Genomic DNA, 27,162 nt, shown 5'->3' with positions numbered 1-27,162 from the left:
TCTATCTATCTATCTATCTATCTATCTATCTATCTATCTATCTATCTATCTATCTATCTATCTATCTATCTATCTATCTATCTATCTATCTATCTATCTATCTATCTATCTATCTATCTATCTATCTATCTATCTATCTATCTATCTATCTATCTATCTATCTATCTATCTATCTATCTATCTATCTATCTATCTATCTATCTATCTATCTATCTATCTATCTATCTATCTATCTATCTATCTATCTATCTATCTATCTATCTATCTATCTATCTATCTATCTATCTATCTATCTATCTATCTATCTATCTATCTATCTATCTATCTATCTATCTATCTATCTATCTATCTATCTATCTATCTATCTATCTATCTATCTATCTATCTATCTATCTATCTATCTATCTATCTATCTATCTATCTATCTATCTATCTATCTATCTATCTATCTATCTATCTATCTATCTATCTATCTATCTATCTATCTATCTATCTATCTATCTATCTATCTATCTATCTATCTATCTATCTATCTATCTATCTATCTATCTATCTATCTATCTATCTATCTATCTATCTATCTATCTATCTATCTATCTATCTATCTATCTATCTATCTATCTATCTATCTATCTATCTATCTATCTATCTATCTATCTATCTATCTATCTATCTATCTATCTATCTATCTATCTATCTATCTATCTATCTATCTATCTATCTATCTATCTATCTATCTATCTATCTATCTATCTATCTATCTATCTATCTATCTATCTATCTATCTATCTATCTATCTATCTATCTATCTATCTATCTATCTATCCATCCATCCATCCATCCATCCATCCATCCATCCATCCATCCATCCATCCATCCATCCATCCATCCATCCATCCATCCATCCATCCATCCATCCATCCATCCATCCATCCATCCATCCATCCATCCATCCATCCATCTATCTATCTATACAACCAGCGTATTTCAGTTCGAGACTGACCCCTTCTCGTCGTTATACGTTCGGGCACCACACATCTGAGATAAACTTAGCGACCCATATCCTGCACGAGAGTGGCAAAATTCACTACCCAACATGCGTCAATAGTAAACTGAAGTTTTATCATCATTATCATCAGCCTCACTACCCCCCCCCCCCCCTGCAGGCTACGCCCACAACGCCCACTGCCTCTTCCATGTCTCTCCAGTTAACCCAGTGCTCTGCCAGCTGCACCCACCGTATACCAGCGAACTTCCTATTCTCATCCGCTCACCTAACCTTCTGCCGCCCCCCGCTACTTTGCATTCTATTGCAGTCCACTCCGTTACCCTTAAGGACGAGCGGCTATTTTTCCTTAGCATTACTGCCCTGCCCAAGCCCATTTATTCCTTTTGATTTCGAATAGGAATGTATTTAACCCGGGATTGTTCATTCAACCACTCCACCCGCTTCCGGTCTCCTAAGTTACACCTCTCATTTTTTTCTTACCATAGCTCGCTGCTTTTTCTTTAACTTAAGCTGCACTCTTTTCGTTAGCCTCCACGTTTCTGCCCACTGGGTGAGTACCGGTAGGATACAGCTATTGCATACTTTTATCCTGAGTGATATTGGTAAATTGCTATTCATAATCTGAGAGAACCTGCCACATGCGCTCCACCCCATTCTCATGCTTCTAGTTATTTCCCTCTCATGATCCGGATCAGTTGTCACTACCTGCCCTAAGTAGACGTATTCCTTCAACACTTCCAGCACTTCGCTTCCACTTGTGAACTGGCTTTCCATTGCTAGGCTATTTAACATTACTTTAGTTTTCTGTATGCTAATTTTTAGACCCACTGTTCTGCTCTCCTGCCTAACTCATTGATCATGATTCGCAGTTCATCTCCTCACCGAATGAACAACGCAAAGTCATCAGTGATCTCGCAAATTCTTCCGGCATTCTCCATTACCTCTTATTCCCAACTGTTCCAATTTAAGCCTTGGTATACCTCCTGTAAACAGGCGGTGAATGGCTTTGGCGAGATCGTGTGTTCTTGTCTGCCTGACGTCCTTCCTAATTATAATTTTATTGCATACTTTATGGAGGAATCCGGGAGCTATGCAGTTGCTATATATATATATATATATATATATATATATATATATATATATATATATATATATATATATATATATATATATATATATATATATATATATATATATATATGTATATATATATATATCTTCCATTATTTTCGCATAAGGCTCTTCTACACTCACAGAGCTTGAACGGTAGCGCGCGAGCGGCGCGAACTTGATTGCATTATGTATTTTGTAAATACTGTACAAACTCTCGCCTGTCCTTTCTTGCTATCGCTCTCCTCTATACTTCCCCTCGCTATCCTCTCCCTTTGCCTTTCACCTCTGCAGGCACCTCCGCAGGCTCGGGTGCTTATAGGCGCACTAATGAGGAATCTGAACTCGCCTTTTTACCCCCGGGACTCTACCTACACGTTCCGGGAATTCTTAAAAACTTCGAATTATTGTCCTGTGCGGCCGATTGCCTTAATTAAATCGGGTTAAATGCGTTGGTTTCCGCACCCGCCCCCCCTTTTTTTTTTGAACTCAGAGCGGTAGGTAGGAGGAGTCAACCAACGCATCAGCCAGTCCCGTGGCGGCTTGCCGCTCTGCCATTGGCGAAGTGATACGTAAATCAAAGAGTCCCCGTGTATTTTTTTTTCGGTGGGCCTAATTCAGGGCTATTTTGTCTGTGACTGAATCTGTTTATTCAGAGAAACCTAAAAAATAAAATAAAGCGAAAGCGCAGCCTCCACTGGACTGCCTGAAAGGCACTGCACGCATTGGTTGACTCCGCCTTCCAACCGCGTTGAGCACAAAAAGAAGCGGGAGCCGGGACGTTTAATCTAAATTAATTAGGGCAATCGGCCGCACAGGACAATAATTTGCAGTTTCTAAGGATGCCGGGAACGTGTAGATAAAACACGAGTTCAGATTCCTCCTTAGTGCACCTTTAAGATATTAGATAGTAATTGCCGCGGCCGGCAGCATTCTTTTCTTTCCGCTTCTTTTATCTTTTTTTTTCTTTTACTGCTACTACTACTTCTACACTCTGCTTCCGCAATTCCTGCATGAATGCTGAGGTTTTCATTGAGTCAAATGCTTTCTCGTAATCAATGAAGGCTATATATAGGGGTAGGTTATATTCTGCGCATTTCTTTATCACCTGAATGATAGTGTGAATATTATCTGTTGTGTATTGTCTTTTACGAAACCCTGCCTGATCGTTTGATTAATTGAAATCTAAGGTTGCCCTGACTCTATTGGCGATTGCATTAGTAAATTCTTTTTAGGCAACGGACAGTAAGCTGATTGGTCTGTAATTTTTCAAGTCCTTGGCGTCGGCTTGCTAATGAATTAAGATAATGCTAGCGTTCTCTCAAGCTTCTGATACGCTCGAGGTCATAACTTAAGGTAGTCGCGCGTTTAAGCACGTCGCTAGGGCATTCTGTAGCCGCAGGCATCTTATTCCATGGGCAGAGCATTGATTTACCGTTGCGAGCCCGAGGTGATATAACCCTGCCGACCTGAAGTGAATCACATCCGCGAAAAGTGACGAACACCTCACCGTCCCCGGGTTGCCGCGAAGCCCTTGGCTTGGTGAGCAGTCCTCGCTCCCGGGCGCACGATGGACCACATGACACGAGGAGCTCCTCGCCCGTGCCGACAGCCTTGCACGTCCTGTAGTAGATGTTACCTTGGCGCATGTAGGCCACCAAGTTAGGTTCCCGGGGGCTGGCCGCACAGTTCACGTATCGCATCCAGTTGGAACTGTCGAGTGGACGACCGTCCACCAGGAACTCCTTGCCGTTCTTGCGAACCTGGGAACACGACGAAGAACCACGCCTGTGTGTCAGGCCATCAGCTCAATGTAAAAAGGCACCATGAAATTCTATGTGGTGACTGTGTAAATTCTGCCCATCCTTCTGCGCTGGACACCGCTATCCCGCTGGAAGCAACAATGGAAGACGTACGACTGTATATGGAGTGTCAAACGTAAACTCCTCCTGGGAAAGTTTTATCATGAGCACTTGAATCGTAGCGCGCGTGATATTATCCGCTGTTCGTACAGGTGTGATACACTCAGAGATTTCTCTTCCGTCATCAGATGGCGACAAAGCCACCAACTAGAAATTATTTCACCTTTAGAGCTATTATAGTAGAAGACCGAAGTTGCCGGCGCTCTAAACGCGGCCGCGGTGGTTCTAAACAGGCCTCGTAATAGACACACCTGCCAGGTATAGGCGTTGCAATCCCCGTTGTCTTCCACTCTTACACCCTCGTAGGGGCCGAAGAACACCCTCCTGGGCAGCGGCTTTAGCGTCAACACCCCGAACTCGGTGCGCTTGAGGGCAAAGCGGCGGATGCACAGACCTTCTGGGAGGCTCTTGTTGGCACGCAGCGGGTCCCCGGCTTCCACCTGCGAGCGGCACGCCCTCTCGTGGATCACTCCACTGCTCCTAACTTCTGTTTTTCAAAGCATTCACTAGAAAACCACACTCACTACAGCACTCAGCCTTAGTGGAGTTGCCATTGCATACACGAAAACTCCGTTCTTTGCAAATGAATGAACGCCGCACTAATAGGTATCTATGCTGTTAAGAGGTCTTCCTGATATGTGACATGTTAGCGGGTAATCATGATAAAACAAAGGGTGCAGTAATTCAACCAGTAACGGTTGTCCGCTGAATAACGTGGTCAGGGCATACCTCGTCACTATGAGATGTAGCTCAATCACATTCAGGGCCACTCACACTCACATCCACTCACTCACACTCATAACCACTCACACCTACGCCCACTCACACACACACACACACACACACGACCATTTACACTCACAACCCTTTCCTGACGCTCATGTCCACTCGCTCACATTCACGTTTACTCACTGTTTTCTTGTTTTCGGAAAACGGAAGGAATGAGAGATTTACTACCCCGGCCAACTACGCTCGTGGCTCTCCTTGCAGAGCCTGGTTCGCACAGATGCGTTGGTGAGCAGCTTGGGGCTCTGTCGGGTTCTTTAGCCAATTTTCGCAGTTTCGATGCTAGCAGGAAATTATCATAAATCACGCATATTCATGTCCCGAACCAATCTTATGCACGTGTGCTCCTGCGCTTGCAACTAAGATGATAAGCGCGTGTTTAGCGTCAGCTAAGATGCTTAGACACGTTTTTGAACGGTGTCCTTAAAGGAAAGCTGAAGCACTTTTCGAAAAAAAATGAGTTCTCTACGTCATTTTATAGTTTTTAGTCCACTGAAACACAATATATGATTCAAAAAGAGTGGAAATAAACGCAAAAACTTGTTTTTTAGAAGAAAACGCGCCCCATCGCCTCAGGGCGCCGAGCGAACGCCGCTCTTGCCCGCGATTGGTCGGGACCGTCGTGACGTCATTCACGGGGATCTCTGGCCAGCACCGACGGCGTCGCTGCGTAGCGCGTTGCTTCGGCGGGCTTTTAAGAACTACGTTCTGGAAATTATGGATAATTGAAGCAGTGTTGAACAGTTTGGACTTTCACCATGCATGTTCGAGCCATCAGCAGCTTCAGAAAACGGCGGAACCAACGACGCCGCTGAGTGCGCCGGCGGCGAATGTCAAGTCGCGACATTTTCACGCGTTGGAAATCTCGACTGGATGGATGGGTAGATGACAGCTTTTATTTCCAACGGAAATGGAGACCCCTTACTACTCACCACCCCCGGCATGCAGGCCTGGAGGGCGGGGGCCGGAGCCTCCGTGACTAAAGGCTAACGAAAAGAGTTTATCCCTTCGCGGCTGAGGCCGCCAGGCGGATTGGCTTGTTTCTGCCGAGCGGGTTCTTCGCTGCGCAGCAGGGCTTCCCAGCTTTCTTTGCTATCAATATCTTCGTCGACTCCGAGGTAGTCAGCGCATTCCCATATTCCTTGCTTCCGGGTAACCGTGGAACCACCGGACTGTCGGAATCTGGACGAGCGCGCGCAATGCTATTCCGAAATCGTTGAGAACTACAGACTAAACAGAAAACTGGGGCCACCGCCTGATAAGAAGGTAATAGAGAAGCGACCGCATGGCGGCGCCTGCAAGTCGGAAATTTCGTTAACCCAGTATGGGCCTTTCACGTGCTACCAGGGTTACACGAAAGCCAAATCTCGACTGATACGTATGTTTTGCGTAGGTGCCTATGTTTTGTGTAGATGCAAGTGGCAATAAAAAAAAGTAAATTGCGCCGAAACGTTTCTGTGTACCGCTGCTCCATAAAAGCCTGGCCACCAACTTCTTGCAACGCCTGTAAACATGATCTAAATCAGATCACCGGCACACTTACACGAGTCGCGCGAGGTAAAGCATTTGTTTGTTCATTTATTTATAGTTACTTTCCTAATTACCCCCGAAGGCCTTTTAGAACTACAAAATAATGCAAAACTACATGAGTGGAGTGGGTGCACTGCTGTACTACAGCGCGAAGAGACGAGGCGACCGGGAGGACCCGTGTGCGTTTTCCTTCTGTCGCATATTCGCATGAAACTTTTGCACTTACCCCCGTGCGCTGTTTTTTTTTTTCATGCTGAACACGCTTTTGAAAATAATTATGGCTGCGTTTCGGACCACGCAGTGCTGCTCATCAAAACAGTGTGCTGCGAGATATAGTTTCTGCTGTTGCGTATCGAGATAACGAGCAGAATTACTTGTGGCAGATATATGCGTACCGTTGCTCGACCACTTTGCCGTTCTGACTCAAGGACAAATTAGCATGAATTCTGGCGCCATTGTCTATCGTCAGCCATGACCAAGCGGTCATGAATGCAAATGTTTGCTTTGCTCAAGTATACTAGGCCTATATAATCGTTTTTTTTTTGTTCAGTTAGGTGCGGCTGCATGTGCTGCGCGCTGATGAAAGATTAAGAGAATTGCTTGTGCTGCCAGGAGGTTCAAGCAATATGGAAAAAAGCAAAAAGGCACACAGTGCGTAACGAGCTCAAAAAAGTTCAAGACTGTGTGCCTCAGTAAAGCATTGCTGGAAGTGGCTTTAGGTCAGCATGGATGTGAACCAGCTCGAAAAGCCAAAGAGTTTACAAACAGGTAAGAAAGTAATACATCGAAAAGAGAAATATTGCTGCACATATTTTGTGCAGGCAGTTTCGGCATGCTGCGTGCCACCAGATTGTCTGGTTAACGTGGAAGAGGCTGGGGGAGAAACACCGTCGGATTCTACCAAGCTGTGGGCTGAGCGCTGTTCGAAAGAAGTACCATGCCAAAACTCGTTAATATACAGGCTCCAAACATTACACGGAACGCCCGAACGAGAGAAAGTAAACGGCGATAGCAGAAGGTTGCGTTGATCTGTGGTTCGCCAAAGCGCGGGCCGCAGCGAAGCAAGCGCAGCCGGACGGCCGGCCGACTCTCCGTGAATGGCGTCACTTCCGCCAGTTCTCCCTCTCTGCCGTCCCCCCACCCGGCTCTTCCGGAAGCGACGAGGGCGTGCCGGCGGCGGGTTTTTAAGAAGCGATTGCAGCTCTGTTTGCGTACAGAATCGGGAAATAATTTACGCACATGATTTTCAAGGTCCTTTCTTCCCGACCACAGCGTTTCATGAGATTTGAAAACCGTTTCAGCTTCCCTTTAAGCGTGCGCAGGGTTCTTCATTAGAGGGTGAAAAGTTTCAGCGCGGCGGCCCCTACTTCCCAACCTCCTCTCACCTGGGGCCTTAGGATCAAAAATGAGCGCTAATATGAGGAATGATGCACTTTCAAGCTATACAAAATATAATTGAGCAGTAGTTCATTCTTTCATGTGTAACATACGCAGAGGAAAACAATCCCTGCGCAGCTGAGCATCGATTTAATAATGTGGTTCAGAAGGAATTTTCCAAATATCTAAGCCAAATAACATATAACTCATATTTGTTTTTTGTTAACTGCAAAAGAGAACCTGGAAAGATCGCCTCAAATTTAATTGGCAAGTAAACACTTCTTGGAACGCAATTTCATGGGACCTCGGCCGCCAGTATCGTCAAAAACCTGCATGTCCAGAATACTGTTCTATAAGCAATGAAGGAAAAGGTCTAACAGAAAAAAGGCATGGGGCCCCTTTAGATGATGAGGGTGCTAACATTGCACCTAATTATTCTCACCGTAGTCAGCCGCGTCGTTGGTCGAGGAAACGTCATTCGTGGAACGATGCGTACCTAGCTAAAGTTTTAGCCATTTTGCGATTCAAGCACGTTTGAAACGGCACGACGACACTGGGAAAAAGCTATATTAGGAATTTTTCTGAGAAAATCGCATTATCCGGCTCAAAGGATTCCTGATGCCGGCCAGATATCAGTGCAGCTAGAATTGGTGAAATCGGAGCCTGCAAACAGAAGCTATTACACTAACAGACACAATTTAAAACACAAAGGTAAAAATTTCAGAAGCCCATTCCACTCGACCAGTGCTGTTACTCTCGACGCCTACCGAAAGGTCGCCTATGGACCGGAAATGGGCTGCTTCCTCAAGCCAGCCTTGGTACAGTGGAAGAACTTCAGTAATGAATGGTCCCTCTCGGGTAAGGCCGACCAGCAGACAATGTGGCCCACGTGGCGGCGAGACGTGCTCTTGCGAGGGAAGCAGAGGGAGAGTTCGGAGGCACTGACGAGCCATCTGCACGCGGTGGTGGCATGCGCCCATTGGCGTGTCCTCGCGGGAGTCTGAAGGGATTAGCGCTGGTGTGGCTCAGTTCTGTGACCACACCTTCATGTATACCAGGAGGGAGCGTGGATAGAGTGTCATGCGTGAAGGCCGCTGGCTTGTCTGTTGTGCTACCTCCGGGTGGCCTCATGTGGCAGAAATTGGTGAAGACTTCAGCACTGATGTCCTTGCGTGGGTGCGATACGCAAAGCTTCGCGTCCGACTTTGGTGGAGACTGCAGCTGGGCCGCGGCGGTGATATGGAGAACGCCCAGCTGGGGATCAGATGTGCGATGGTGTCACCTAAGTGGCGAGACCCTGTATCCGGTGTTGGTTTGCCGCCGTCTCCGATGGGAAGAAGCAACATTGCCGCAGGACGGGTGTCTCCGCGCCAGGGCTGAACTTGAGCCTATTGGTGGGCATTGTGTCTGAAGGGTATTTAAAATAAAGTAGAAGGGTGGAGGAGGAACTTTTGACTCGAATGATGATGTGAGCGAATAAATTTCCATCTGTAACCCGAATGTTCTCAAGGAAGCTCATTCCATGTTCCGACAGAGAAAAAGAACATATGAAGAAATATAAATAGTGCCCATGATTCGGCGCGGCAAGACAGAACCACACCTTGCACACATGCAGCGGAAGCTCGCATGATGGTTTTGATTTCCTGGGCAGCTTCCAGCTGCCCAAATCGACAGCGGCGTATTTCCTCGTACATTGATGCTGACGGCAGTATTTTCATGACCTTGAATAAAAACGGTTTTGTATACTCTGGAGTGATTGTGCGAGAGCTTAATCCTCGGCTCGTTCCTGCTCTTTGAGTACAGTCCATTCGCTGCTATTGCTTTCTTCTGTAGCTTCTTTTTTCAAGAGTGAGAAGGTAACACTCAGAGACGTTATATTTTCTATCTCTCTCCCGAGTGTAGAAGAATTAAGTTTGAACTCTACGTCCAGCCAATCAAAGTGGGCGCGGCCAATTTGGCTCACATCTCATATCCCAGAAAATCACAGCAACGTTTCGTGTCCATCGGCAAGGAAATTCAGATATTGAGAAGATTAAAGCATTAACTATTACCACTTCGTCTATCTCCTTGGCATCAAGGCGTTACTATGTCTGGCCTAATGCATACAAATAAAAAAACATATATGCTTGATTTGCAATGAAGGGATCCTTCAAGTAAACAATAGAAACAATTAAGGAGCACTGGGGTTACCGAAAAGAGGCCTTGCTTTTCGCGCCGTTTCGGGGCTTGAGCCGAGCTTGTGCAGTTCAAGAGTAGGGCCAAATGCGCCAGGTTGTTCACGTGAGCCCGGATCAAAAAAAAAATCACGGCCAGAGCCGAGCTCTACAATGCCCACACCAGGGCACAGAAAAAATTACAGGGGACACTTCCCCTCTGCCAAGGATATGACGTGATAGCTTGAGTTAATTCAATGTATGCAGAATTGGTTGTTTTCTTCTATACGTTCTTAGAACTCCGGGCCCACTGGTGCACAGGTTAAGCGATGCGCCACAGCCCTGCTATGGCAGGCGCTGCCACAGGGCGTGCTTTATGTGCTCCAGGTTGCTCTTCCCGAGTGACCAATCATTTTAACTGCCAACCGCCATAACGTGCAGTTTACTCACAATCCGGCGGGTAGGTTGTGATGACAACAAGAGATCACGTGGACCTAGGTGGCCCACCTGCATCCTAGTTTGCTTTTCTTTTGATTCGTGGTGTTTTGCTGCACACGGTCAATGACGACGCCGGATTTTCAGCGACACCAGCTCCTTAACGCTCTCGCGTTTAAAACCTAAGCGTCCACTCCAGTACTGGAGATACCACCTTACACTAGTTATCGCAGATCATTTTCCCATCGTTGATTTAGTAGCACGCATTGAAACCCTTCGTATATGAGCTCAAGCAGCGTAGAAGGACTGACAAAAGACATCTACCTCTCTAGCAGTGCCAAGGCGAATTTCGATCAAAGGATCTGACACATTTCGTAGCGACTCATTGCACCCGCGAAGGGCGTGTGCCCACGCCAATTGCCAACTAGTAAGGCGAACAGTAACGAGAGACTGCCGCTCCTGCGCCAGCGAAATGCCCTGCTGCAGTCGTCCAAAAACACTAGCATGATGCCTTATGCTGCCTCGAGGCGCCCTCGTCAATGAATATTTGCTTCCCTCAGCTGTCAACAACACGAATAGCGGATACCTTCATCACGAAACACACGCGACAAACTTCGCTCTCGCGTCCACACGCCACTTCCATCCACTCACGACCACTCGCACCCATTCACGTAAGCTCACAGCCATCCATCACGTATGTCCATTCACCACTCATCACTACTCACACTCACATCCACTCACTCACACTCATCTCCACTCACGCTCATATCCCCTCACTCACAATCACACGCACATACACTCCCAGTCCCAATCAGTCACTGACACTCACACTCACAGGCGTGAGAGTGAGTGAGTGGGGCGATGTGAGTGCACTCATGAGCGATGTGCCGCCCTGTTGGTCGGGTAAGACACAAAGAGGCGGTGAAAGGAGAGAAACAGGAAGAGTGGCTGCAGTGGACAGTTCCCGTTATGCAAGCATGCTGTGCCAGGTGAAGGTAAATTCTGGATTCAAGGACTGCCCTCTCCACTCGGGACATTGACTGTCTTGTTTTGCGTCGGCTCGGTCTGTGCGGACTGAGAATAGCCAGATACGAATGGGACTCCAAGGCAGCGTTTCCCTCTCAGCATGCACGTGCTTCGCACTCACCTCGGTGTCCTTAATGTGTGTCAGCGGTCCGTGTACGGGGCAGTCGCCGGGGTGGTCGCTCCCGCAGTCGTCGCAAACTGCAAGCACAGTGTCCAGGGCGGGGTTTCGCTGAAGGCGCAACGAGAAGGCCTTCATGCAATGCTCGCTGGCTTAAGTCATGGGAGAGGCATAGGAATAGGAAGTAGTTTACACACACATGAAATATGTGTGTCTATAGGTGCCTAAGCCTCATTTGGTAATCAATTAAAAGGCAGTCTTAACCGAACTCCTTCAAAGTGTGAGACATGAACAGCATAAAGTAACTTTCCGAAAGCTGCTCCAGAACGTAATACAAACAGCCAGAAAGACCAGCTAGAAAGAGTCTTTTACGGAAGACTTCGCGGAGTTCTGTAGATGTCATCCTGCATTGCCAATGTCCACGCAGTTACTAAAGACTAGTATGCTTATTTAAGACGTGCGGTAGTTTCCTAAGGAAGCTAGGAGAATGTTTTTGTGCACAGCTCACACAGGTATTGTTCGTCGGAGCTCTCCTCGCTGTCCTTGGACTTGACTCTCTTTCGCTTTCTTCTCGGGTAGCGGGACTTGCCGGTATGCTCTGCGGAGGAAACTGCGATCAATCGCAGGAGAGTTGCCGTAAGAATGGTTTTGGCACCGAATCTTGCGAGAACTTGTAAACGCAAGCTGCAATTGTGTGCTAAGAACAAGAGTGGCGGCTTGAGCATAATGAATTGTCTATCAGTACAGATGAAGTTATGGGGGAAAAAATTGACAGCCCCTGTCTGACACAAACCCAAGTGGTTTATCAAAACTTAAGCTCACTTTATCCGCCTCCCCCCCCCAAAAAAAAAAAAAGGTTCCCTGTCTAAGAAGGGAAGAATAGATTATTTGATTGCTTCACTTCTCAGTGTCCTGTGAGAGATCACTTTAGTCCAATATACAGGAGGAGTCTGGCTGACCCTCTATGTATCAGGATCGAAATAATTGTTTTCACATTTCCGCGCAAAGTTCTATACGCAGCGCGAGCTTAATTTGTTGTGCAAGTGCATGTTCTGTGGCTTTTTGCGGCGTAGCGTTATATATGCGAACGCCATCTCTGCTAGAACCAAGGCTGGGCAACCTCGCCCTCTCCTCCCAGCTGCTATTTTTCTTCCTCTCACTCACGCTTGGTGAGAGAGGCCAGTTTGCTGTGCGCTGCGAGATCCCTTCCCCTAACACCGTCCATCTCACCTCAGACGCTTTCCGACACCCGAGAGAAAGCGGTTATGCTTCTTCAGCGCGGTTACCATTGCGTGTGCCATTACAAGGAGGCCGATGAAGACCTCACGCCGTAAGAATTATGGCGAAAAACTCATAATTTAAAAGCACTGTAGTGGCATATAACTCAATAATGCAGCGGTCAATAGATTTCAACAGACGCCCGCCAGCAAAGCCGTCAACAGGAGTGAGATAATGTCGCGAATATCTTTCTTGCGCCTGTCAGCTACCATAAGTGTCGCACTAGTAAGCAAGGGGATAATCCGCGACGTCATGACATTCAGTCGACGCCGTTGGCTGAAAGGCCTTCTTTGGCATGCACTTGCTGCTGCATTGCTATATATAGCGGGACCCACTGTTCCCAGTCAATCGCGTAGCTCGACTGCCGTCGCGTAATTTGTTGGAGCGAAGTGTCTCATTTGAGCGTGGACTTCAGAACCCAGCCCACTGCTGCGGAGCTCAGACACTACTGAGCTCTTCCGCTTGTGTAAGTGCTGCTCCGTTGCTTGAACCGCTGTACAAACCCATTGTTTTTTATTATAGTGTTGTTCCGTTACACACCAAAAAATTGTGTTGTCTGCTGCTCGTGGTGTGTCCCTCATCGGTCGATACCTTGGCTCGCTAACCCCCTGAGTTGGGGAGTCTCTCAAACTAGGGGTTCAACTTTCAGTTTTTGTTTCTTTATATGTCGGCGAGCTATTTTTGCAGCGTTATTTTAGAACGCCGTTTTCGTTGTTTTTTCTTTTCGGCGAATGAATTACTGGATTTTTTTTTCAAGTCTTTAAAGTGTAAATGCTGGGTTGTTAAAAGTCGCTCACACTATTTCGCCGTTTTTTGCGATCATTAAATGTTTATTTACCAATAATTAACATTCAAACGGCGGCACTTGGAGGTGTGCTTGTGGATGGAACTGCGATATTCATTATAAATGTAACCTATGTTAAATGAGATACACAGCAGACAAAACTCCAAGTGGAAGTTTGCTTCTAAGGACTAGGTTGGCGTATGTCATGGGTGGAGTGGTCCGCTGGGTCAAGCGAGAGGTCGGATTTAACGCATTCTGTGTGTTGATGTCAGTGACAGAACTGTCGGTCGGTCGGTCGGTCAGTCGTCAAGGTAGCCTCGACATACTTTCTCGTGACGCCCATACAACGTGCCGTGGCAATGTCCGACATGAAGTTGATAAAGGTACTTAAGCACCGAACAGGTTTAAGCAGGCGACAATAGTGAAGAAACAGTCCTTAGCTTATAAATGGCAAGGATGTGGTGTTCACCAGTTTGCATACACGTGCAAGCTAGCGACACTATGCATACAATCGCAAAACCGTGCTGCTTATTCAACACCAGCGTCTCATCCCGCTCCAGCTTCCCCACTTACTAAATTTTCATCTTTGAGTGTATATCGAACTCAAAAGCCACGTAGCAATACATTGCTTGCAATAATACTGACCTGTTTCTTTCACATCCAATTTCTAAAACTTAATTTGAGGCACTTTTATTGCTTTTTTTGTGGGGGGGGGGGGGGGTTCAACTGAAACTGTCATCCCCTAAATACAACAATATCAGGCTGCAATGGTCTGTTGTAGTCTCTATACTGCCGAGGTCGTAGCAGTCAAAGACTGAAAGTCCGTGCAGAACCACATCCGAAAAAAAACTTGCTTTTATTGTTTCCTTTCATTTGCCAATAGAACGTGAGAACCCTTAGTGTGCACTCTAGGGCGATTTAAAGCTCGGCTTTCCACGGCTGTCGCCCGAGCACAACCAGGCGATAACGCAATTCCCTTTGGCCTCACGTCATACGTAGGGAACCCGAACACTCACAGGAGGGATGGCCGGAAGCCCCTTGGCCGCTGTGATCTTCGTCCTCAGCGCAGCTGCCTTGCTTGGCGACACGCTTCGGGTAACGCTTGTCATCAGCTACGATGGCGCCACTTCCTAAGACGAATGAGTCGGGATATTAGGGATTACAACGTGCAGTTAATGCACACCGACCGCGAGACCTGCGAAGACGAAACTCCCTTTCTCTATGGTGACATAAGTCTAGCAGCACTCATGTTTCACGCATCTGGGAACAGCCGTAATGGTCACGTTATGTGCGTCATTCGATTGTTCGCCAGTAAATAGGAAGTCTATGAACAGAAATCAAAGGCACGATAAGCCTGAACGAAAGAATGCACACAAAAGCCAAAAAAGGGTAACGATATGCACGCAGAAGCAGGGGAAAGCAAAGCAAATCTCTAGAATGCGTAGGAACTGTATCCACTGTTTTCCAAGAGTCGTATTTTTAATTGTTAGGCACATCAGGACATGGACTTCAAGACCATCAGCGCGGAAAAGTGGAAGACATAGCTGCCTCCCCCCCCCCCTTTTTTTCCCTAGCGATGACGCTAATCTCTCAGCCCACGTAGATCCTAATACCACACATGTGCGCACGGCGCGTGCCCGTAGTCCTTCAGACATCTCGTAGTGTTTCTTGACTGCATGCAGTTGTTACAAGGCGGATTTATAGTGGTGGCGAAGGCTGGGCCGAAAAGTGGTTTAGCGCGACTGCAGCACAACCAGAGGATGGGGGGGCAAAACACTCATATAAATAAATGATAAAACTACAAAATTGGAATGTAATCTGCCAATAGAAAAGAAAAAATATATTAGCACCTTGTTTTATGAAAGAGGTAAGTCATTTTAATAAAACCTGGCAAATTTTGTATTTTTGCAACACTCTTGACCTGCCCCCTATTCATGAGTGTGCGGTGCATTACAGCGCGTCTTTGCAGGCCTTGTTTCGATACCCGGCTAACCCGGCCACAGTGGCGGGAGCTCACGAAGCGATTTCTTATCGCCAGCTGTCTGCGATGGCGCGCCTGGTAAAGCGTATAAATTTAGCTCGCCGGTCTCAAAATGCTCCTTTTGCGAAGTTTTCGTCGTCCTTGCACGTCGCTTCTTTGTCACCGTTCGGTAAGATTTGCACCCCGCTGCACCGCTGCGGCAGTTTTCTCGGTTTTGTCGTTTCCTTCGGCGTGCGGCCAGTGCGAAGTCTTTTTCCGTCTTTGCACGCTTCGCGCTCTTCTTTCCAAGCGCTTAGCGCTTCATTTCAAGATGAGCTTGCGGCATGTGAAGAAACGATGCTTCGTGGTACACTGCGACAGCGTGGATAGTACCATTGGTGTCACGCTACACCGATTCCCGCTGGACTTTCACAGGTGTGTCGTCTGCTCTAGGTATGCGCGATAGCTTCGATATGGTTTCGCCGGGCTGTTCGCTCGTGTTTCATAGCTGTAACCCGTTCGTGCGTACTTGGCTTCATGTTTTCGGGGATATTTATGTACTACACTGCAGGGCACACACTTTCAGTGCTGAGGTGTGCGAATGTCCTTGCCCCGCGAATGTCCTTGCACTTCACTGTACGCTGTACTTCATGTGTACTTTTGTTGACGTAAAATTACTTCAAATTGATCCGGCTAACGACTAGAAGTACTCTGGAGATGGTACGCCGGCTCAATGTATGGTATTTGCTCCTACGTTGAGCACGTTTGAGGGTGCTAAAGCTGGCTTTAACATTGCCTTGCAGATGTAAACGCACCTGCTATATTCTTTCAGCTGAAGAAATTAAATGTGAAGAATAATCCCAGTGTGCTCTATGGTCTGTGTTGATGCGCCTACTTATGTCATGTTATGTTTGCTTCAATTGAAGCTGTCGTAGCATTGTTTCCTATACTTTTCAATTTCCAAAACTGACAACGTTCGTGGCACTTCAGGGCTTTTTCCTATCTGCACTGTGACTATTGAGATGATTAGCCAACTTAAACAATACTGCTTGTGCTGCCTGTGACATGTATTTTTTGTTTGTGTGCCAAGGGTGTGCTTTGTGACTGTATTTGTTTGGTTGCTGCAATAAACAATGAATATGAAACTATGAAAACCATACTTGCCGTACACTCTATTGCGAACTGTGCACTTGAGCCAGTGTTTTGTGCATCATACCTTGCTGTACTCAAAAGCTCTCAAAAGTACTAGCACCAGTATTTGCACTACGAATCATGCATGCTTCGCCAGTGTCTGGAAGTGTTGCTGCCTTTCTATGCTGCCCCTCCTTTACCAGTCACTTTCATTGCGTTCCCAATTGCACATTAACAAGGCCATAACTAGCAGGAACTCGAGCACATTTGACTGGCAAAGGTTGGGGCGCGCTGAAAGGCAGCAACCTTCGAGAGATACGGGCTCGAAAACGCGGTTTCTACAGAAAGACCGCTTTATAATTCGCGCCAAAAGCATACGTATGCGTGACGTCATTCTACGTCACGTTTGCGTAGTTTGCCCCCCAAAATCCAGGGGGTGCTGGAGTGCCCATGAGCCGCCATTTTTTTGGACCAATGGGCGTCTATGGAGCCTTCGCTACCAGTATACATCTACCTTGGTTGTTATCTGTGCTCTGAGGCAGCCTGCTCCAACCAACCTCACGACACGCGAAGACCAGCATGTATCCCATCCCCCTCATCCCATCGACTTCTCTCACCCTCGGATAGAAGTCGTGAAGGGCAGCCAGGCGGTATCATTCCATTGCTCACCGCTGCTAGCAGCCTGGGGAGGAGGCAGCTTTGGGTGCAGAAAGTGCGGATTGGCAACCTGTCACAGCCGATGCTGATGTCGATGGTCGTGTTTTTGTGGCATTTTCAGGGAGATGACTTCTTTCTTCCACTTAAGAACTCGGCCCGATTATACCTTCCTTTGGCTTTAATTGAACGACTCGGGTGACAATCGCGGCTGGTCGCTGTAACTGCTGCCGCGGTGCAACGGTAATGCTCTCCAAATTGTACCCAGTCGTAACTGAAGGCGCAATTCAAGCGCCGGCATTTTATTCTTTTTCCTCTCCGCGTTCTATATTTTCGCATCGGTGTCTGTTCGTTCTAAACCCTCGTGTTTACCAGTCTGTAAAATAAACAAAAAGCCAAACCAAAGGGAACAGCCCTACTCGCGCCGTCCCTCCTTCGAGGGTGCGCCTCGACTCGATGGTGTCGTGCTCAGCACGCAAATGTACAGACGTGAACAGGTTGGTATGGTAGCGTTCAGGCGGTCGTCTGCACAGCAAACGGAGTGAAATTTTACAGCAGGCCGGTGCTGTGTTTTGTAGCCTGATCCCACGCTTACGCTAAGCTGCACAGAAATAAAAGCAAGGAACGGACAGCACTTGCGCGCTATGATTTGTTCCGCAGCACACCAATCCAGCGCTCTAATCAGGTCTTCTCACGAATGTTACATGTAAGCACGTTGCTTGCTCAACTGAAGTGTTCGCCACACGTAAATGCTACCGGGATTAAGCTTCCCGAATTGAAATCGAAGCAAGCGACAATGGAGAGCGAAACAATGGCGATCCGTTCTATAGCTTTCAGCATTATGCAGCGATTTCGCAAAGCCCTGCTTCCCTTATCAATGCAACGCAACAAAGCCGGGTAGGAACACTCAACGCTGGCGATCTTGACGTCACTAAAAACGTCCTGGAGTTGGGCGATGATAGTGCGCGGTCACTTTGCATGGTAGACGTTTGCAGGCACACGTCGACGATCGCCAGTTTGTAATCGGTTTTGCGTATTACGCCGACTATGCAAAGCGTTTAGCTAAACCTGTAGGCGCCGACCTTTAATGCAAAAACATGAGTTCATCGCTCAATGATGCAAACATGTTAAGGCGCTCAGCTGGTCACAGGTGAGTCCTCTTTACGATTGCCATTTTATATAGACTGCGATGCCGCATGGTCACTTGTCATTTGCACCATGGTATACGGGATGAAACTCTGCCCTTTGTATGCATACATTGGTCGGTGCCGGTCTCCGTCAGCGTTGCTGCAGTGTTCAGCTGATTTTTTGCTGTCTGGATCCACAATTTTCCTTTCTGTTCGCGGAAAATAATTCCTTATTCGCAAACACCTTTACAGAGAGTAGCGGCGAAGGATACATTATACTTAAAGAAATTCGAAAGCCCATGAACTATTTAGCGCCACTCTGGAACCTGCATAGCCAGCTCCTGAGCTGCAGTGCCCAAATTATTCAAATGATCGTGGCAGGGCGCGATAACCGCAATTAACTACGTCGTAAAGGAACGTTACTTGGTTTTTGCAGCTGCGCTTCTTAGCGCTGCTCGAGCCGGTCGAGGTAACAGGCACAGCGACCAATGATGGCCGCGGGTTTGGTTGCCGTACATTCTGGGATCCAAGCTCGGATGATGGTCAATGACAGCAGCGCTTCCTTGAAACCAGAGAGCCGCATGTATAGTTCTGGCTCATTCACGGGGAAGAGATCGGTGACCCGGCCACTCGATATCTGCGGCGCGTCTGCGCTGCTCTATGCATAACTGTGGGTTGCGTAGCCTATATACGCGGACCCCTTGATTTCCCACCTCCACTACATACCTGACATTCATATAATGCTTCCAGTGTTACTCTTAGGATGAATCACTAAATTTACGACAAAGTGTGCCGCAAACAAGCGTAGGGCAGCCACCAAAGTTTGCTTCAGAGTTGAACTAAATTATGTGACCTAGTGCTGTCTTGGGCCTGGAAATAAATACTTGGGACATGCGCTTCTTTCTTCGGTGGAGTCGTCGCCACCCAGGCGGCATCTCTTTAACGTGGGCGATGCTAAGTCTGCGCTTGCTTCATAGCTACACTACAGGCTCGCGACTGGCGCAAGAGAACAGCACATAATTTCTGCACAGTGCTCAGTGCTGTGAGAAGCCAACACGAAAAAAACACACGAGACTGTAAAAGCGCCGGCTATCAAGTGACAGCTACCAGATACTCTAGTGTGGGATATTGTGAACACGGCGCAGAGTCGGCAAAAGTAAACAACTTCCTAGCCCACTTTGCGGTCTTTCTAGCAGCCGTTTTGACAAGCTAGGACCACCTTTGTGTAAAACAAAAGCGACTTCGCCAAAGTGATATAAAGGCTTCCCAAGTCTGGTCATATGTATGCGTTGCTTATAGAGGACTCCCACGTCAGACAGAATTGTCGTTTTTTAGAATTGTCGTGGTAAACGTCGCACGGCCCATTTCGGCCGCTTAATTACGGTTTCCAAAGCACTAGGAATACGCGGAGGGAGCGCAGCAAATCGACTTCAACGTGTCGCCCAGCCTCCACGACTTGAGAATGTGACTCCGCCTTTTCTGCGATATATAATGCTGTTTTGTTTTTGGGGAGTAGCGGCGGGGGTGATTAATGCCCAAAAGCTGCTCTGGCTATTATGGACGCCGTGGTGGTCTCCAGAAATTTCGACCACCTGGGGTTCCTTGATGTGCACTGACATCGCACTTCACACGGGCCTCTAGAATTTCCCTCTCATCAAAATTCTACTACCCTGGGCGGCATCGAACATATTTAAGGGTGGCTTATATGCAAGCGTCCGAGTGATTGAGCGGCGCGTCGCAGCAAAAATTTGCTACTTGTAGCATTCGCTAGCGTTTTCGCTTCCATGTGAAACAAGGATCACCAGGTGTGCTCATGGCCCGCACACGCTGTAGCGAGTGGCCAGACCACGGATCTCGTCTCTACAAATGTGCCTTAACTACCTGCGGCTCTCTCGCTTCACGGAAGCGCTGCTGTCATTGACCACTAAACGAGCTTTGATTTTCTCTCTATATGGAAAATATGTCATCATTCGACAGTCCGTTCATTTCCTGCTAGCAACCTCGCGCCGAAGAAATGCTCAGAATGTCAGTGCTTCATGGAAGTAGCCCACTAGATATGGCACGCCAGAATGGAAAGATTATACCCCTGACTCACGGGCATTTCGAAGGCCCCCGAATCGATAATGGAAGTAGCCCACTAGATATGCCACGCCAGAATGGAAAGAATATACCCCTGACTCACGGGCATTTCGAAGGCCCCCGAACCGATATTCTATCGACTCAGAGGCCATCGAGCGCTGCTACGCGGGCAGTTTCAATGGCCATCGAGTCAATAGCCAATCGAGTCAACGGAGCAGGGCAGAACTCCATAGAGATTTCGAGGGCATTCCTGTGCTGCCCAACGTGGCTAGCGTTGCTCCGAGCGACGCCAAGCGCACTTTCATACACGATACATTCACAGTACAAAAGCATGACATATCATTATTCAGCGAAACTGTAATGCAAGCAGTCTGTACAATCATTTTAAAATTGTATCAGTCTTCTTTTGAGCCCTTAAAGTGCGTTAATTTTTACGTTGCGGTCTTTGCGTTGCTTGCGTACGTAGAGTTGATAACATGGCGGCGCGCTGCCCGCCCGCTTCTAACAAATAACAGCTTCGTCGCTTATCCCTCAAAGCAATATCGTGTTCTAAACAGTTGTATTCGCCTTCGATTGGCCCAATCTTACCCTCGCATAAAGCTTCAAGAGGCAACTATTTTTTTTTTTCAGATATCGAGGCGATTTCTCAGGTGTTAAGCATGAACGAAGCAGTCCTCCCACGCAGTTCGACTGATTGGATTGGACTCGTCTGATATTAGAGTGGCTACAGTAGTGTCTGCATCTGTCACTAGATGGCGCTAGGAACAACTCGTGTCGTACGTCGCGTACGTGCAACTAAAAGGATTCTCAACAACATGCGCGTAGGAATGTGTTTCAACAAAATTGCAAAGTAGAGATTGTGGCGCCACAAAAGCTTGGCGTAAGACAGGAGAATCATTTAAATGGCCAGAGAGATTTGCCATGTAGCAGCGACACAGCCCCGTCGAGGTCGTTGGCGATTGTGAAGTTTGAAGAGCATCCCTTCTTAAAGGGGTCGTGAAGTGTTTTCCGAAAATTTTGGACGACGTGTATATTTGGAATTCTGACCCTTCATTCTATAGCGTACAGTGATTCGTTTCATCGTCCGGGTTGATCGAATAGCGAAAAAAAGTTAATTTCGATTTCCCGGCACGCGTCCTCCTCAACTCTACAGGAAACGTCATCATAAGTAGCCAATCCGAGGCTTCTGTCGCCGACACAACATGGCGGCTTAGCGAGGCCTGCTTGCCCATAGTTGACCGAGGTCAGAGCACTATATGTACTCAAATGTGGCGTCAAAATGACGTCACGCTGCATCACGTATTAAGCGCATGTAAACGGAGAGTCGTCGAGTTTGGCCGGCCTTGCTCAACTCGATGCCCTGACAGAACCACCCGCTATCGAGTTCATGTAAACGAAAGACCCCACGGAGGACGGAGAAGCGTAACCGAAACCGAAACTGATCCCAGGTCAATGACTGATCTATACTCCGTTTCATTCTTAGCTGTCTACGCAGCCAAGGCTACGGTGCCTGTTTGCGATCCTCGTCCGCATCATAATATAGTGCGTCAAAAATAAAAATAGAAATGAATTGACAAGCAAAGTGAACAGTAGTTAATATTATAGTAGACCGATGGAAGTGTTTTATTTTGCAAATAGATTGATTTTTCTTTTATGTTTTCCAGAACCGAGTGACGCAGATTTTTCGTTTTCTCAGGCGCCGGCTGTATCAGGTTTTCGCAGCTGAGCCGGCAGGTCTGTTTGTGAAAATGGCGTCGCTGTCACCTGCTCGCTTGTTTTCTTCCCCCGCTTCGACTTCGAAAACATCTCCTGTTCGCCTCTTTTCCAAGGTGAAGTCTCCAAAGTTTTCTAAAGAATGCAAGGCGGTGATAGTTAATGTCTACGCAAGCATAAGGAAGCTCCACCCCGAGAAGACTGTGCGTGACGTTCTCGCAATTGTGGGCGAGATGACCGGAGTGAGCCCTCGGACAGTTGTGAGGATTAAGAAAGAAGGTCTTTCTGGCGGAGTAAAATAATTGAAGTCACACTGAATTCTATCACCCCCCAATTAATGATTCATTGTGTGCAGCATGCGAAAAAATCCGTGAACACCGAAAAACAGCGCCTCTCAGCACGTCCGTTGCCAACTCTCACTTCACTTTCGTTTCCCTGCGGAAAAAGTTAACAGCACGCTTCTTATTAAAGAAGTCATTTCATTTTGATAACAAAAAAGGCCACTTATATATGGCTCGCATTTAGACTTTCTATCTAGAGATTCGCCGAAAAAAGATAAAAAAAAAGGACAAACCTACGCTGAGGATCGAACCTGGGCCCCCTCACAAAATGAACAAACATGCCCGCGCTTCGTACCACTCAGCCACGACGCGAGGCGGAGTGACACATTTTGTTAGTTTTTTTTTGACGGACTACTTCCGTACCTTTGGCTGTGTAGACAGCTATGTATGAAACGGAGTATAGGATCACGTGCTGTTCTTTGCCGAGTAAAGTTCCGTGTGCAAATAATTGTCACACTTTTTTTCGCTTTCTAACTTTCATACTAATCTATTATTTTGGGGTAAACGAAACTGAAAGATATATCAGTTTCTAAGCGTCTTAATGTGACGTATTTGGGTAGTACTTCTGTCAGCCGCCGGGGCCGCATGGTCGTTTCACGAGCGCAAAAAGGCAACGATTTCCAACGGGCTTTATTAAATGCAGACTCAATATTGCGCTGAAATATTTCGGAATCGGCATGTACAATATTTATTGAATCAATGTAAATTACAACCGGGCAGCTTCATTTTCTTTTCACAACCCCTTTAAGGAAAAAGCAGCGCGAGCCCCCCCCCCCCCCCCCCCTCGTTCTGTTCACAGAAACCATTAGGGGCTTCTTGAAGGGCACAATAGCGACAGCGGCTGAGTAGTCGGGCACACAAAGACGCTCAACCCTCACAACCGCATGGTCACTCTCGAGCAGAGTTGCGCCTGACACGTTGCAGGTAATTGATTGCTGCTATAATGTACATTTTCCTCTCAATTTGTAATTTTAATCGATTGCATTTTTTCAAGACGGCAACGTTTCCCGTAATTCAATTACTTAGTCTGTAATTGATTTCTGGTGCTAATCTACTTTTTCCAAAACAGAGTGTTAACGGCCGGTAGAGGTTGGAGAAACTAAACCTGATGGCAAACACAGGTGGTTACGGAGATAATTACGCCGAGACACAGCGAAAACCGACCGGCTGCGGAGGAGCATCTTGTGTAATCATGTCCGTAGCACATCACACTCCATGCCATCAGCGCCCGATTCTACGGCACTCCCCCGTCTCGAGAAATGTCATGTGACTGCTCTGAGCTACCTCCGTTCTGTCTGATAGCACCGCAGCTAACCTCTCACAATGCTCCAAACTCGGATGCTTCCACACAATACACGGAGCGACAATAAAGCATGGCGCTTCCTAGGGTACTTTGACACTAGCATCGCGGTACTGCCCAGCTACGACCTGTTGCGTAAGGTGTTCAAACGTTCTATTGCCGTCCTACGCTCCAGCGCATGCATTGAGAGGGGCGAGTGCAGCATTCGAAAATCAATTTGTATGGAGAATTAAACACGAGTAACACAATATAAATCAAGCCGCTGCAGTTCATTGTATTCTGAATAAATTGATGTAATGGCAACAAAGGTTGGAAGGAGAAGAACGCCATAGCAATCGATTATTTTTCTGGAATTTTACAGTTATTTTTCTGGGGAAGCAACTGACCTCTGTAATCACTAACATTTCAGATGGAGTTTTTGTAATTGGTGACCTATTTTTTGTAACGTGTACCAAGACTGCTCTGGAGTCTCCAACCAGAGCTACGCGGTGGTTACACGCGGCACAAAGCTGCTTGGCCTAGCATCCAACTGTGAGCAGCGGGACGACCACACATGCGGCTGGTATTTAAACTTCGGCCAGCCCGTGACACCACTACGGATAGCCCCGCTAACGCTGTCGGTTTCTTAAAGAAAAACGTGCAGCCTTACTTACTGCGGTAAGTAGGAGCAGGCTGAGCGACGCTTAAAGCCCTGGTAGTGTTCTCGAGACACTCCCGCATGAACATGCGTGACCAAAGTGCCTGCTGAACCTCATTGCTTTACGCGATAGCATAAAGAAACCGTTGAGCCATTTTGCGTTAACTCATGTTGCACATTGCGATTTTTTTAAATAAACAAAAACTACATAGCCGAAGCGCAATTTGATCCCGCGCCGATATGAGCAGATTCGTTCCGCTAGCCAGTGCTTTCGACCACTATGTATACGCCAATGCCACAGGCATAAAGCCCGTTTGTGAAACTGCTAGTCTCTGGCCCAGTAATCTGGATGCCGCAGTTTTCATCGAGTTATCGCGTTCTCGCCACTGACGGCACCGTAAAAACACCACACCGGGTTCCTTGTGCTATCGCAAACAAGGCTTGAGATTGAAGTTTTCACCTTTCTTTTTTTTTGTGCCGATCCAGGCCTAACCGTTGATCTCACTTTACAAAGGCAATGACATCAATATGGTCACCAATAAATGCTTCCAACCCTCAAACAAACTGACACGACAAACTGAGGATGCGTTCCGATACTCCCATGTAGGCATCTACTTAAGTGAATAGCTGTCTAGCGGGATAGCTGCCATCTTGAGACGCGTTATATTGGGCGCGATCCAGGCAGCGAAGACGTCGATGCAAGTAAGCTTCCTGTTTAACCATGGTCCAGCACTATGGTGGTGAGAACGCCGAGCAATGTGGGCGTATATAATTACGGTTAGGCAACTTCCATCAAGCGTGAGTCATAGCGTTAAGTAAATTACGTGAACTAGCGGCTAATTACACAACATTCGTGGACGTGCGTTTACGGCTGTGCATATTGAAATGTGGACAAGAGAATCATGCGTGTGAGAGCATCGCTAAATCAGTGGACGGCTTGAAACAAGGACTGAGACCAGTGGACGTTGCATGCTTGTTTATAATCAGACGATGCTGTCTTTTCGCACCTTGATTTTATAGCCGGTTACGGTTAAATCTTGCTGTCTTTGGTTCCTCGCCTGACAGAGACAGGTAGTGTAACGGCATGCACATGTTCCTTTTTCTGTAGTGTCTCTATGAAACCATCTTGTGCATATTCATTTTTATTTACAGTCTCGTAAGAAAAACACACCTGACGATGCCAGATTTCTGCACCTTAATTTTAGACAGTGCAAAGTTCAAACTGGTAGCTCTTTCTGAGTTTCCTGCCGTGTTACAGGGCAGACCGCAGGTGCAATGCAACTGCGTGCTTTGCTCGCTGCAGTAGCGGTATAATCTTTCGTGCTCATTGTTTTTATGCTTATCACCTGGACGTCGACGCTCGGCGTTTTATTTCCAAAACTGGAAGGCAGTGCTTACAAACTTTGATCGAAAAATAGAAATAATGGTGGCTCGAAGATGAGGGCCGCTATAGTGCACTGTACAACAAACGCAATGAAATTAAATTTTTATAAATTTAAATATTTTAGACTTGCCTCCTGCACACAACTAATTTTTAGCAAGGGCAGTACTTCGCGAATGCGGCTGAAGTCGATGGTTCCGAACACCTCGCAGGTAGTAAATTTTGCTATGCAGGCGGGACAGGCCTCGTAGTGCTCCCCCTGTCTCGGAACGCTTTCACGTGGTTGTATGCTGCGCGTGCCCGTACACTCTAGAGCATGCGTGATGAAGCCCTTTTAAAGCGGCATGTCTCAATCAAGTGTGCCGCGAACTGTAGGGGTGCAAGGACACTGGAGTAAGGAATATCGTGCGGTAGGCATTGGGAAATCAATGTTTTGAGCAGTTGTAAATTCATGGCTCAGAAAGTTCATTGTTCTCAAATACATTTTGAAGACGGGACCAACGAGCTCTTCTGAGAAAAATTTTAGATGAATCTGCGATTCCATCATATTGCTCAAATTATTTGCGATTTGCACGGATACATCAGGATTAGGTCCTCGCAAAAATTAATCGATTGACGTATGTCCAACCGAAATTAAGTTCCCGCGTTTTACCACCATATCTGAACGACCACAACGGAAAGCAAGGAAATGTTTGGCAGAAGCCTCGCGACGCAGTCGGCAGTAGGCTCTATCGGACAGCCGCCGCAGCGAGCACTGCGTCGACAAGCTCACCTGTTGCTGCGCTGCCGCAGTCGCGGAGGCCGGCACGTGTCCGACACTGAGGAGACGGACGTCGCCGCAATGAGCGAAGCTCCATGGCATCCGCCACTGGTTGCATCCACGAAGTCCTTCAGCACGCACCACCTCACTTCGCGCACAATCTGAAGCACGTACTGCACACCTCAGGAGAGGGGAACGTCTCAACTAAACAAAGATTAAGCGCGAGTGCTGAGCTCCTTGTGCATGCCAGCGCTGCAGAATGCCAGACGGATATAGGATGAAAAGATCGCCACAAACACAGGCCGCGGTTACATGGCAGCGACAAAGCCACAGCGGACCGAGTTGGCGCAGCGTCTGCTGCGATAAGGCAGTGCTTGTATGGCAGAGCATCGAAGCGTCCGCAATGGTGGCGCCGTCTGGTGTCGCAGCTGGGAGTTCACGCAGATTCCACAATGGCCAGTAGGTGGTGGTTGTTGCTATGAAGGGAGGAGGGGGATACTGGTCCCGACGTATGTTAGCCCTTTGGGCATCACTCTTGGGGAAGCAGTAGC

At 47.3% G+C, this 27,162-nt stretch overlaps 1 protein-coding gene across 1 annotated transcript; it reads right to left on the bottom strand.

Annotated features, from left to right (window-relative positions):
* Positions 1-987: 987 nt before the first annotated feature.
* Positions 988-26,708, bottom strand: LOC144129776 (histone-lysine N-methyltransferase PRDM7-like). The gene is made up of 7 exons (XM_077663850.1): positions 26,624-26,708; positions 14,545-14,658; positions 11,975-12,076; positions 11,470-11,546; positions 4,293-4,481; positions 3,630-3,882; positions 988-1,064 (listed from the first exon to the last, which is right to left on the bottom strand). The coding sequence occupies exons 1-7, from the start codon at positions 26,706-26,708 to the stop codon at positions 988-990; spliced, it is 897 nt and encodes a 298-aa protein (XP_077519976.1).
* Positions 26,709-27,162: the final 454 nt, after the last annotated feature.

The sequence above is a fragment of the Amblyomma americanum genome, chromosome 4 (genome assembly GCF_052857255.1).
Source record: "Amblyomma americanum isolate KBUSLIRL-KWMA chromosome 4, ASM5285725v1, whole genome shotgun sequence".
Lineage (NCBI taxonomy): Eukaryota > Metazoa > Arthropoda > Arachnida > Ixodida > Ixodidae > Amblyomma > Amblyomma americanum.
The sequence above is the reverse complement of the archived record's forward strand: the minus strand, read 5'-3'. Positions and strand labels throughout refer to the sequence as shown.

What these genes read in the sequence shown, in the direction of transcription:
- LOC144129776 (XM_077663850.1), bottom strand. Translation starts at nt 26,708, where the DNA reads ATGGAGCTTCGCTCATTGCGGCGACGTCCGTCTCCTCAGTGTCGGACA. An exon ending in CTGCGGCAGCGCAGCAACAG is followed by an intron (nt 14,659 to 26,623) that starts GTGAGCTTGTCG and finishes CATTCGTCTTAG; the next exon opens with GAAGTGGCGCCATCGTAGCT. An exon ending in GCAACGCCTATACCTGGCAG is followed by an intron (nt 3,883 to 4,292) that starts GTGTGTCTATTA and finishes TCGTGTTCCCAG; the next exon opens with GTTCGCAAGAACGGCAAGGA.